Here is a 12,871-nt window from a genome sequence, read left to right as displayed (position 1 = left end):
GCCAATCAGATTCTGCACATGGAACAGCGCGCGTAATTTGAAAGTAAGCATGAAGAATCAGTGTCTCTTTCAGTCTGTGGGAATTAACCGTGTTGTCTCCTGCCTGAATTTTATCATTCTAACCTACTTCTACTTTACTATCATCATCATCATCATCATCATCATCATCACCATCATCATCTCCTCCCTGCAGTGTTTTACAGTAAGTGATCTTTTCTTTAGCTTTGTATTTTACTGCACTGTGACTGAAACAGAGAGCAGGACTGTTTCATCTGTGTGATAATCTGTACAATCTAATAAGATTATATTCTCATGATATTAGTCCAGAAGTGGTGTATGTATTTTAGTAAAGGTGTGTATTCCTGTATAAAGATGTATATTAGAGATGTTGAAGATGAATGTAGAGTTTATAGACATGATGGAGCTCCTGGATAAATGTCCAGTAATCCATGAGCTCAGTGTTATGATCGTTTCAGTTATTTATACCTTTATTATTCATCTATAAAAATAAAAATAAAAAGGAGAGGGGGAACAGACCTCCACAGCGACACAGTTATTAACCCCAAGTCATTTCAGGATGTATTTCCTACACAAACACTCCAGCACTGTACACAATGTAAACACTGTTCGCTGCACTCCTGCTCCACCTGGAATGGAAGCTGGAGGAGAGGTGATGATGAGTCTCAGACCGACTCTGCGGACATCCTGAAGAACTGCAGCTCCTCAGAATATTGCGGAGTTTCCTTGATTTTGTGGAAATCCTGAAGAGACTGAACGCGTGAAGAAAAGCGGTTCAGCAGCAGCTCACTGCACACATACTCGCCATTATCAGCCATCATCTTTTCTTCTGCTCTAAAACACTCCCTAAACCAGTCTGCAGTACTCATTCCTCCCTCTAGTGGACAGGCTGAGTACTGCATCAGATCTCTGCGTGTGTTAGTGATTCACACCACAGTAATGTTCTTCACAGCTCACACGAACCCTTTTTACAGTGACTCTCTCTCTCTCTCTCTCTCTCTCTCTCTCTCTCCCTCTCTCCCCCCCTCTCCCTCTCTCTCTCTCCCCCTCTCTCCCCCCCTCTCCCTCTCTCTCTCTCCCCCTCTCTCCCCCCCTCTCCCTCTCTCTCTCTGACCGCAAAACTTCAGTTTCATCATTCTGTTGAGCCAGAGCTTTATATTTTGTCCTGTATATATCTCTGTAATAAAGACGCTTTCCTCTGGATTTTGAACGGAGCAGTGAGTTCTGCAATTCCACAAACATCCTGCAGTCTGAATACCAACTTTCAGTTCCCTTCATTTCATTCATTCAGTTCCCTTCATTTTAGTGATTTAAATAAGATTTTAGTGGATTCTGGTGAATAAATATTTCTTCATCACCTCACACTGACACACCTGCCCACCCCACCCCACCCCCACCCACCCACACACTAATTTAACTGTAATGTGACGTGCTGTTCTTCCTCACTCTACAGATGGGTCGTCACAGGACAGTCAAGTCCAACAAGAGTCGAGGTGAAGATCCAGAAGGCCCCGAAGATCCTGAGGCTCAAGAAGATCCTGAATCTTCAGAAGAACCTGAAGATGTAGAAGAACCTGAAGATGTAGAAGGGGAATGTCAGATGACCATCAAAAGAAGAAGAAGGGGATCTCTGATCATTCCTCCTGATTTGGCCTCAGAAGATACAGAGCCTGAAAGTCAAACCACTACCAGTGTAGAGGAGAATAAGGACAAGACATCTCCATCACACACCATCACACACCATCACACACCATTAACCACCATCACACACCATCACACACCATCACATACCATCACCTACCATCACATACCATCACACACCATCACATACCATTACATACCATCACACACCATCACATACCATCACACACCATCACACACCATCACATACCATCATATACCATCACACACCATCACATACCATCACATACCATCACACACCATCACATACCATCACATACCATCGCTGATCCCGAAGAGGAGGAAAAAGAAAAATAACAGAAGCAGTGTTTACAACACACACAGAGTCAGGTCATTAACAGTAGTGTGTGTGTGTGTGTGTGTGTGTGTGTGTGTGTGTGTGTGTGTGTGTGTGTGGGGTGTGTGTGTGTGTGTGTGTGTGTGTTACCTCCTTCACTACTGCTGCAGGTTAATAATAATAATCCTGAATTATTTATTCGTTCATTTGGGGAAAGTTTGTCATTTTAATTTTTACTCAGATTCACAGAATGAAGAATATCTGAGAGTGAATTACACTGGAAACTGAAACCACACCGCCACAGCTGGAATGAGCACTGCACATCTGTGTTATTTTACCGTGTTTTTACTTTAATTTATTCTTTTATATTAGTTCATGTGCAGTTTTTATACTTTTAATACAAAAATCAATAAGTGGAATAAATGCAGTTCCTGTTTGTGAGATTTTTGTACAACAGAATTCTCTCGATACATTTAAATGTTCAGAAAAGTACAACATATAAACTTACATGTATATAAAGTCTGAAAAAAGTCATAATGTGTTGATGAATAAACTATGATAAGATAACGTATACGATCAGTGTGAGAGCGTAGAATCTGATACGAGCACTACATCTCTCTCTCTCACACACACACACACACACACACACACACACACACACACCTACAGCAGCCCCGATTCATTCTACAGTAACTGATTGTTTTTGCGGTGTTGAGTCGGTCCTCTCTATGAGACAGGAAGACTGCACCGTGGGGCTCCTGCAGGATCATTTCTCACAGGTCCGACTACAGCATAAACACTTGGAGTAAAATATTTCTAAAAGATGTTTCTGTCTCGTTTAAATATAAATCACAGCGGTTCAACTCTCACCAGCTTTCTCTCATGCTCACATTCTTCAGTATATAGAAACACCGTGTGTGAACTGAACACGAGGACAGAGATACAGCCCGAACAGCAGTGTAGGAAAGTGGACGTACACCGACTGCATGCCACTTCAACGTACGAGTTCATTTGGTCCAGGCAGGGGGTCGGTGTGTGTAGAGGCATCTACACACACATTTGCTGGGCAGATTCTATATCTGAGAGGTGGGGGGAACCCTGCGTTTCCAGAGGGGGTACGAAGACTTCGATCAGCATAGTGAGGTCAGCAGTGAGATGCACAAGCTGATAGCGAGTGTTTAGGTCAAACCCAGCCCCTCCAGTAATGGAGATAGGAAAGACCGACGCTCAGCTGAGACACACTGGAGAGAAGGAACTCTATTAGATTTGGGTTTACACATTAGATTTAACAAAGACACACATACACACACACACACTGAGGCCTGGTGTGTATGCAGACAACAGAAAAGAAACTATCGTAAAGTAAAGAGGTAACGTAGGTAAACATATTGGTGTTTGGGTTTAGAGAACTGTATAAATAGGAGAGCTTCAGCTCCGGGTTTTTAGATCGCTTTTTGGGACGTCTCAAACTGTGTGGATCTCGTGTGGTGGAACAATAGACCCGGACCTTGCTTTTCCTCACTCTCTGGTTCCGTGTGGTACTTTACTCTGCACCCGGGCAAGTGGTTGTAAGTATACTTGGTTTTGTAGCAACCTGTAATTGTAAATGTATAGTGGACAGAATTTTGGCCCACAGAGGCTTCACAAACCTCTCTCTGGTCCTTGTAGTGAACGGAGTTGACGCAACTCTCTCTCTTTTTCAAGAGCTCCTTGGTATTCAGATTCCTCGACGCAGAGGAGCAGTGCCGAAACACAACCAGGAAAAAAGAAAACTCCGAGATATAATAATGTTATGAGATTAATGTTTTAAAATGATAAATATATTTATTGATAATATATGATAAAATATGAATACGTTAACTACTCCCGCCAGTAGGTGGCGACAAGTCACTGTCTTAATAAGTGAGTCACTGAATCAATCATTCACCAGACAGTACTGTAACTAACCCTGTAGATGACAATGTAGCAATATCAGATCAATGTTTAGAGTGTTTTACTCCCCTTAGAGAGACCGAACTAGCTACAATAATCTCTTCAGCGAATTCATCAACCTGCATACTAGATCCCGTACCTACATGTTTCTTTAAACAGATTGGTCCAGGAGTAATTGAACCACTTCTAAATATAATCAATTCTTCCCTAAGCACTGGCTATGTACCTAAATCACTTAAATTAGCAGTTATTAAACCCTTGATTAAAAAACCCGATCTTGACCCGTCTCAATTGTCCAGCTATAGACCAATATCAAATCTCCCCTTCATCTCTAAGATTTTAGAAAAGGTTGTAGCAAAGCAGTTATGCTCGTACTTAGATAGGAACAACATTCATGAAATGCATCAGTCAGGATTTAGACCTCATCATAGCACAGAGACAGCGTTAGTTAAAGTAGTAAATGACCTTCTACTGACCTCTGATCAGGGTTGTGTCTCGCTGCTTGTGTTACTCGACCTTAGTGCAGCATTTGATACTATAGATCACACTATTCTCCTTGATAGACTAGAAAATGTTGTTGGTATTAAGGGAACAGTCCTCTCCTGGCTCAGGTCTTATCTGACCGATCGTTATCAGGTCGTAGATGTAAATGGAGACGTCTCCACGCATACCGAGGTTAAATTTGGTGTTCCACAAGGTTCTGTTTTAGGCCCACTGCTCTTTACTTTATATATGCTCCCTCTAGGTCAAATTATTCATAAACATGGAATCATCTTCCACTGTTATGCTGATGATACACAGCTGAATGTTTCAGCGAAGCCAGAGGACAGACAGCAGCTCAGTAAAGTTGACCTTCAGCTCGTACTAATCAGAAACTAGCGTTTTACTCCTGAGTCACGAACTCATCTGTTCTGTGTTTGGAGTTTCTTTACAGATAGCCGAGTCCTAGCACACAGACTGCATTTATTATTTATTTATTATTACAGACTGACTATATTTTACCATGCTACATTTTACTGTGCTACATCATGATCTACACGCACATACCAACCTACATGCACTACATACCATGCACCACATTACGTTATTTTACTATTCCACTGTACTGTTATATACTGCATAAAATACCATACAGCACTCATCGTTTAGAGAAGCATAACCCTCTGTGTTTCCCACAAGCTGCAGCAATGCTTGCACCACCTATTGAGAGAGAACACACGAAGCACTTACAGCACAAATATCTTACCTGAAGCAGGATTTGAACCCAGTTCCTTCTGTTGAGAGCAGTACAGACTTTCCCACTGAACCATCAGACAAGGGCACAGCTTCGTTTTTTGTTTGTTTGTTTTTTTTTTTTGTTTGTTTTTTTTTTGGGGGGGGGGGTATCTTTTGCTTTGTAAATAATGGAAGACACAAAACCTTCACCACCATCACACCAAGGAGAGGCAGGACGCAAACCCTACCATCTCCACCCCCACCTCAGACACCAACACAGGTCCTCCACTCCACGCCACGCACCAACTGACAAGGGCACAGCTTTTTTTTTTTTTGGGGGGGGGGGGGGGGGGGGGGTTATCTTCTGCTTTGTTACTTAAGGAAGACGCATCACCACACACACCGGCCAGGATGCAGATGCCACGTTTTCCCCAGCAGACACCAACAGAGGTTCTAAGTGTTGAGCCTCACGTGAGCTACTTTTTGTTGAGTTTATATTTCAGTGTTAAAAATTAACACACCGCACCTTCAGCTTTACCTTCGCTGGGACCTTTGAACCCCAGGCTTGCTGACATGGGTAGCGCTGAGATTTTGAATCAGATAAGCCAGCAGTCCTGGAAGTTTCTCTTTCTCTTAACAACATCTTTAGCAAGATGAATTACATTTAAAGCCTCAGCTGAAAGAACCACCGCCTCGATCACGGGTTTCCAAAAACACCCGGACGGAAGCGGGTGAGCCATAAGCCCCCTTCTTAAATCCTAATAATAACATAGTCTGAAGTGCAGTCCTGAACCTGGAGCTGATGTCTGCGCATCAGCACCTGAACCCGGCCTCGAACTCTTAAACACCCAGCGTCACCACTGCTGGAAGAATGAACATTTTTTAAAGAGCTTTACTCTTCAGCAGTTTACAAACTGATTTGTTTATAAAGAAGAATCCAAATCTGGAGGCACCGATGCTCAAGCTGAAGTTTTCGGTCCAGCCCTGTGTGAGATGGTGGCTGAAACTTTGATATCTTCAGTGTATTAGAAATACATAAAGCTGATAAAGTGCTTACGTATGTATGTCTTATGAGCTGCCTTTTAGACAAAGTGGGCGGAGCTTAGCAACCTTGTTCCAGATGTGGCCTGCAATCGTGTTACCTCGGAAACGGGAAGTCTGGGCTCGGAGTGCCTCCGTGTGCCTCCGTGGTTAGCGACGAGCTCGCAGCTAGCTGTGATGAGTGATGTATATTTATCTCGGGACAGTGGAGAGCAGAGTCAGTGTTCTAGAGGTAATAAGTGAGCGTGTGTGTATGCTGCTGGATCTAAAGCTGAAGCGTGTATAAACACATTATATCTCATTTACAGGGAGTGTGTTCACTGCTGAGGATGAGGATGAGGATGAGGAGACCATCCTGAGTTCCTGAGTAGGAATTCTGAAATGAAGGGGTTTTCTTTGTTTTGTTTTTTCAGGTCAAAGGTCAAACATTATGAGTTACAAGCTTTAGTCAGATGCAGAACCCAAACTGAGGAGATTAAGAACATGATGGATAACAGTTATGTGTAACATTCTATTATTATTATTATTATTATTATTATTAGTTCTAGAAATACTTTTGGAAAAAGAAATGACATACTGCACCTTTAAGCCTCAAAGAGCTGTGATGAGTTAGCTCGCTAACTGAACTGTTTGATGCTCCAGATGTTGCTGTGATGTTATTTGACATCTGAATCCACTTTCTCTCATAATAAACAGGCTGATGACTCTAAAAGCTGACACTAAATTGATATGTTCTTGCATCACTGATACAGGTGTCACCTTTTACAATAAACAGATAGATAGATAGATAAATAGATAGATAAATAGATAGATAGATAAATAGATAGATAGATAGATAAATATAGATAGATAGATAGATAGATAGATAAATAGATAGATAGATAAGCTCAGATGACCAACCAGCTGCTGTGTGACTGAAGGCTGTGGCTTTAAAATCACCAAATCAGGACGGCACATTTCGTCTTTTTCCTCCCTCGCTCCTTTCTCATGATCTCTCCATCTCCCACAACGGATTTCCACGCAGTGTTTAAGCAGGAGCTGCTGATGAGTTTCCTATAACAGCGGCTCCGCCCGTAGTGCAGCTGCACATCACAGCTTTACAGCAATGCACTCCTTATCGTTTCTATAGCAACCGCTCATTCACAGGGACTTCGGTGACAAAGTGTTGATGTGTAAGGAGAGGTTTATTTAACTTTTACGGAAGGAGTCTCCAGTGTCAGTGATTTGTAGCAGGCCGAGGTGAAGCTATAACGCAACATTAAATGCAACAATAAACCGATAAAAATTACGACATGTTTGTGTTTTTTAAAATTTTTTATTTTATTTAAAAAATTGTAATTGATGGCAAATTGCTGTGGTGTAAGAGGAATTCTGACTCCGAGTCAGAGTGAAGCAGCAGATCAGCAGCTCCACAGCGCCATCATGTGGACATGAGCATAAACACCTCAGTGTAATTTCAGAAGAGTGCATGGATATGAAGCTGTGACGTGCAGCTGCACTACTGTCAGAGCTGCTGTTATAGAAAACTAATCAACACCTCCTGACCAATCACAACGCAGGATTCAGCAGCGCTGTGATACACGTAGTTGATACAGACAGATACAGACGCGTGCTTCAGACTGTGTTTAATGTTTTGCAGAAATACCTGGTTAGAATCCAGCGTGCATGTCAGCGGTGATTATAAGGTGCTTTTTAAGAAGAATTTTTTAAATGAACACACTCCTCTTCAAACGAAAGCGATTTCAGGCTCCGTAAATACGCCTGTTGTTCATGATAACATTTCAAGCATGCTATACTGCTTCTGTAAATATATCTCGGATACACATGAAAACAAATCAACACAACAAGGACACAAAGCGAAGGAGAAAGCGGGTACACAAGGCTGGACCGGAGACAGCTCGTGTTTGTGTGAACATCGGATCATCGCTCTTTCTAAACAATAACTTAGACAAAATGTTTTAATAATACAGCAGAAACGAAGGAAATGATAGAAGTCCTGAATCAGTGATTCCCCAGATACAGTGCACAAAGAAACGTCATATATTAAAATCAAACATAATTAAAGAAGGTCCAGTCAATAGACCTGTTTAAATTTGTTCTGGGCAGAAAGTTAGAACTGTACATAGCAAAGTATTTACATAATCATAAATTCTCTTAATGTCAGAAAGACCAACACCTTCTGCGGAAATAAACACACCCCCAAAAGCTTTTCTACTGCTTTACAAATACAGAACGCTCACAAGTTCGTACTTTCTCACGGTAAGTGTTCCTCATTCCTTTCTCCGTGTCCTTTTCTTTTCATTCTCGACGTTTTTCTCATCCGTTTTCCTTCCTCCGTTAATTCTTTTTTTTCTTCAACATTCCTCACTTGTCTTTCATTTTATTCCCATCATTCTTTCCTCCATTTCTTCAACATTCAATGACCTTTCTCTCTCAGAGAGCCTCGTCACTTCGGGTTCCTGTCCACCACACACGCTAAAGAGCGCCGCCTTGTGGCTGTGGCTGCTCATGTCACGGTGAATGAATTACAGCGTCCCAGTTGTCGGATCGTCCATCACCTGCTGGACAACAAAGACCTTCAGCGAAGCAAATCCAGCCTCATGTTCAGCAAAACATCAACTTTTTGTTCCAAATGTGACTTTCCATTAAATAGAGAACCTTAATAATTGATGTACATTTTTTATTAGCATTGCTAAACTGAGAGCAACAACCTTAAAATGCTCTTGTGGACATCTGGAATTGTTTGGGATGATAATAAAAGCCGTACCTTCTTTCCTCTGGCTGTGCTCACTGACCAGCAGTCTGCACATGCTCAGTGTCCACATTACTCTCTGAGGAATTATGGGTAATATTTTCACTCTTAGCACTGGGCTTCTTAGCGACTGGAGGCGGGACTTTGGCTTTTGCATTCCCGGTCCCGGGATCAGTAGCGGCTCTGGATGTCTGAGAAACAGAATTCAACTCGTACACCAGGGTCTTCCTCAGATCTGATTTGGACTCTGGAGATGAAGGAGATTTTTCGATCACCACCTTCTTTGTGCTTTTGGAGAAGATGAAGTTTGCTGTGGATGTCGGTGAGACGGCGCCTGTGGACACCGGAGGAGAAAGCAGCAGACTCAGACGCTTGGCTTGGTTGTCTGTAGACGACATGGCGGCGGTTTTCAGACGAATGGCGTCCTGGAGGGACATGGAAGATGAAGGAATGCTAGTTGGAGGCACTTTTTGAGCAGGGTTGAATTTAGGAGGTGTGAGTATTAAAGTCTCGGGCTTTGGAGGTTTAACATCTTGCTCTGGTTGTACCAGTGATGGATTTTCTTTGTCTTTTGTTTTGCTGGAGTCATTTTGGATTTCTTTTACCTCAACGGGTTGATCTTTTGGTTCAGCAGGGGTTAGCATAGTTGATGATTCAGGTGTTGCATTTTGGAGATCCTGCACTGTGATCTTTGGTTCAGGTTCTGCTTTGTTGGGATTCTGGGGTAGTGATTCAGCAGACACGGACTCTTCGACTGGTTCAGTGCTTGCTTGTTGAGTTTTTGGGTCTGTGATGCTGACTTGGCTGTTGGGTTCAGGTTCTACACCTGGTGAAACCTGTTCAGCACTTCCAGACAGTCCCCTTGGTTCAGCTTTGGGTTGGGTGTCTGATGGTGGATTAGTGCCCTGGTTCTCCTGTACGGTGGTAGCAGGAAGAGGGTCATTCTTCTGATCTGTAGCCGATTGCGAGGGAATATCAGGTGTACTCAAAATCAGAGATCTTCTCATTGGCTTTGGTTTGGTCTGATGCGTTGGTTTTGGAAGTCCACCAGGAGCTTCAGCTTGGCTCACATTGATCTTGATTGACCTGAGACGAACTTTCTGTAATAAGGACGGTGTGACCATCAGGGTAGGACTTTCCTCTGTACGTGCACCGGTTTGGGTGGTTGGCGGAGAAGACTGTTTCTCCTGTTTGTCAACTGTGATAGTTTTGACTTCTTTCTTGAGATCTACGGGTAACGGAGGCGGTGGAGGAACAGTAAACGGTGTGGATGTGATTTGGGCTTGCTTTGAGGATATGTCTGGTGGGGTTTGCTTTGGAGCAGTAGGGACTGTCTTAGGAGAAGGAGGGATCAGTGGTGGAGCAGGTGGGATTGCCGGTGGAGGAGGTGGCACTGCTGTTGGAGGAGGTGGGACCATTGGTGGAGCAGGTGGGACCATTGGTGGTGCAGGTGGGACCATTGGTGGTGCAGGTGGGACCATTGGTGGAGCAGATGGGATTTTCTGTGGTGGAGAAGATGCAGCTTCCTCTAATGTTGAAGGCTGTGCATCCTGTGTCACTGGGGGTACTTTTAATAAAAACCTTAGAGAAGGTGGCATGGTGAGAGATGTGAGGTCCGTTTCATCCTGCCCACCTGGCGGATGTGGAGGTTGTACGTTTGTAGGAGGTGGAGGTGGTGGGTATAAAGGGTGTGGGGGGAGACACATGATCTCATCAAAAGGTCCTTGGCACTGGGCGGATGAATCTTCTTTTAGAAGGTCTGTTGGGGGCAGGGGAGGTATATGTTCAGGAGGTGGTGAAGGAGATGGGGACGGACGAACATGGGTAAGCACGGTTAAAGGCAGAGTGTAGCCAAAAGCTGGATGAACATTAACGGATATCTTTGTAGGAGTAGTCCTAGATTGCTTGTCTGAGGCCATGGCTTCTTGCGTTTGCATTTCAGGTGCTACTATATCGTCCTTCATTAGGTTTCTGGCTTGACTTGTCGCTGGTATTTCCCCCTGAGCCATCTGGATTGGAATTTCAAACTTCAGACCTCTCTTTTGGGCCCATCGCTCAAAGTTGGCAGGTCCAGGTCCACACAGTAGTTCGAAGGTGAGCTGATTGTGTGCCCATGTCTCAGGAGGAGGTGGAGGTGGAGCTAGAACTTTGGGAGGATCTGGAACATCAAGGAGAGCCATAAGAGTCTTTACAGCTGGTGAAGCAACCACACCATTAGCAGTTAGACTTTTAATAGATGGTAGGAAATGCTTAAGATTATTCTGGTGACTCCTTCCGTTAGTGTCTGCGTAGGACATGTTGCCTGTATGCATTTGAAGGGCTTTCTTTAACTGTAGCTCTGCTAACATCGCTCTCTGGCTGGTCAGGTTCTCTTTAGATGGAACAGCTGTGTTGCCATTCTGACTTGAATAGGCACCGTAGGGCGATTCCACTTTCTGAGACCCATTTTCCAGAGATTTGTGCTCAGCGATGGTTCTCGCATACGAACGGGAATGCAGCGAGTATGAACGACTTGGCGGAGGCGGTGGTTTCTTGCTCTTTTTCATCACTGATAGGTTGCGATTAAAAGGTCCTGTGGATCCAGACTCCTTCCAAGCTTCCTCTCCTTGGTCGTTACCGTTCATCTTCACAGGCTTAAACGGGGTATTTTGGGCACCGGGATTACCTTTGCGCATGGGAGGTCCATCTGTGTCCTCCGCCTGATTTGTCCTGCTGGCCACACGAGGAGTGCTGCTGCTGGAAATGGTGGACGAATCCGAGACCAGCGTCTCAGATGACCCCGAGCGGCTCCAGCCGGAGCACTCCGAGAGGGTGGCGGTCCGACAGGTGGAAGCCCGAGAAGAGATCCGTGAGGACATCAGTGATGGAGCTCGTGAGGAGAACCGTGAGGATGCCCGGGACGAGGCTCTTGATGGAGCTGGGCTGGCCGATGCCAGGCTGCTCTTGCTCACCATGCGAACGCTACTGCGACTCCTGTTGCGGCTGAGCTCGACCACGTCCACAGACGAAGGCAGTATGGCGTTTGGGATGATCTTGGACATGTATGTGGCCTCAGGGGAGACGTACATCACCGGATTGGATGGAGAGATGCCCGACGTGGTCATCCCCGGAACAGCTAGTGAATTCTGCCTCTGTGGATCAAACGACTGGTTTAAGAAGTGCCGGAGTAGAAAGAGGTCATCCTGCGGTCCCGCCTGTGGAGGAAGCGGTGGTTTATCCTCCGCTTCAGCCTGAAGACTGTTCATGTTCTGCAGGTACTTAATTGCCTCGTCTGAGACCGGGGCGATGGATATGCTATCCAGGGTGGGAATGACGGTGGAAATGCTTACACCTCCATTAGACAGCTGAGCATCAGTGAACTGAGATGCTGTCCACGCGGCTCGGTCAAGCCCTTGATTAGGAAAAGAATCAAAATGCACATTATTTCGGCTAAAACACACTCTTCATTTTTATATTTGACGTTTTGAGCTTTAATAAGAAAGCGTACCCAGTTCTCTCTGTACATGTCTTGGTATTCCTGTGACCATGCCCGCCTTTTTCCCCTTCGATTTGCTCTTCCCGTGTTTCTTGTCCTCTTTCAGTGGCCTGAAGGTGGAGCCTGCACGCAGGGGCAAAACAACACGATTAACACTAAACTTTCACTACGTAAAATTTAGCTTCGCTTCGTTTGACGTCCCCCTCCACGGTACTGTCCTTTGGTGTAATAAACCGTAATGAAAGGAAGTCTTGTACGCAAGACCGTACCTTGGCGTGTGAGTCCGGAACGTGAAGACTGATAGGAAGTGATGGAACGTGTGGAGATCGTATCAGCAGCGGTGCTCTCAGACTCGGACATCCCCAGTTCACTGAAGCTCATATCGTCGTCCGTACGAGCCGTCACTGTCGACTGCGTAGAAAAGGACGTTGTCCACATAAGCAAACCTCTTCAAACGAAC

The 12,871-nt window shown here is 44.5% G+C and overlaps 2 protein-coding genes across 3 annotated transcripts in view; one reads left to right on the top strand and one right to left on the bottom strand.

Annotated features, from left to right (window-relative positions):
- On the top strand, window positions 1-2,557 carry LOC128631793 (uncharacterized). The gene is made up of 2 exons (XM_053679336.1): window positions 1-202; window positions 1,472-2,557. The coding sequence occupies exons 1-2, from the start codon at window positions 50-52 to the stop codon at window positions 2,282-2,284; spliced, it is 966 nt and encodes a 321-aa protein (XP_053535311.1). The 5' UTR covers window positions 1-49; the 3' UTR covers window positions 2,285-2,557.
- A 5,235-nt stretch (window positions 2,558-7,792) lies between these two features.
- si:dkey-157l19.2 (uncharacterized protein KIAA1522 homolog) overlaps window positions 7,793-12,871 on the bottom strand; it is a 30,467-nt gene continuing 25,388 nt past the window's right edge. The window contains exons 5-8 of one of the 2 annotated variants that reach the window (XM_017463357.2): window positions 12,681-12,822; window positions 12,424-12,534; window positions 8,952-12,327; window positions 7,793-8,745 (exon numbers count right to left, since the gene is read on the bottom strand). In XM_017463357.2, the coding sequence (XP_017318846.1) occupies window positions 8,972-12,327; window positions 12,424-12,534; window positions 12,681-12,822 (3,609 nt within the window). In that variant the 3' untranslated portion in view covers window positions 7,793-8,745; window positions 8,952-8,971. The remainder of the gene's footprint in view (window positions 8,746-8,951; window positions 12,328-12,423; window positions 12,535-12,680; window positions 12,823-12,871) is intronic. The other variant, XM_017463356.2, reaches the window with a different exon arrangement.

Source organism: Ictalurus punctatus, unplaced genomic scaffold (genome assembly GCF_001660625.3).
Source record: "Ictalurus punctatus breed USDA103 unplaced genomic scaffold, Coco_2.0 tig00006921, whole genome shotgun sequence".
Classification (NCBI taxonomy): domain Eukaryota; kingdom Metazoa; phylum Chordata; class Actinopteri; order Siluriformes; family Ictaluridae; genus Ictalurus; species Ictalurus punctatus.
Note: the sequence above shows the minus strand (reverse complement) of the source record. Positions and strands in the feature narration are given on the sequence as shown.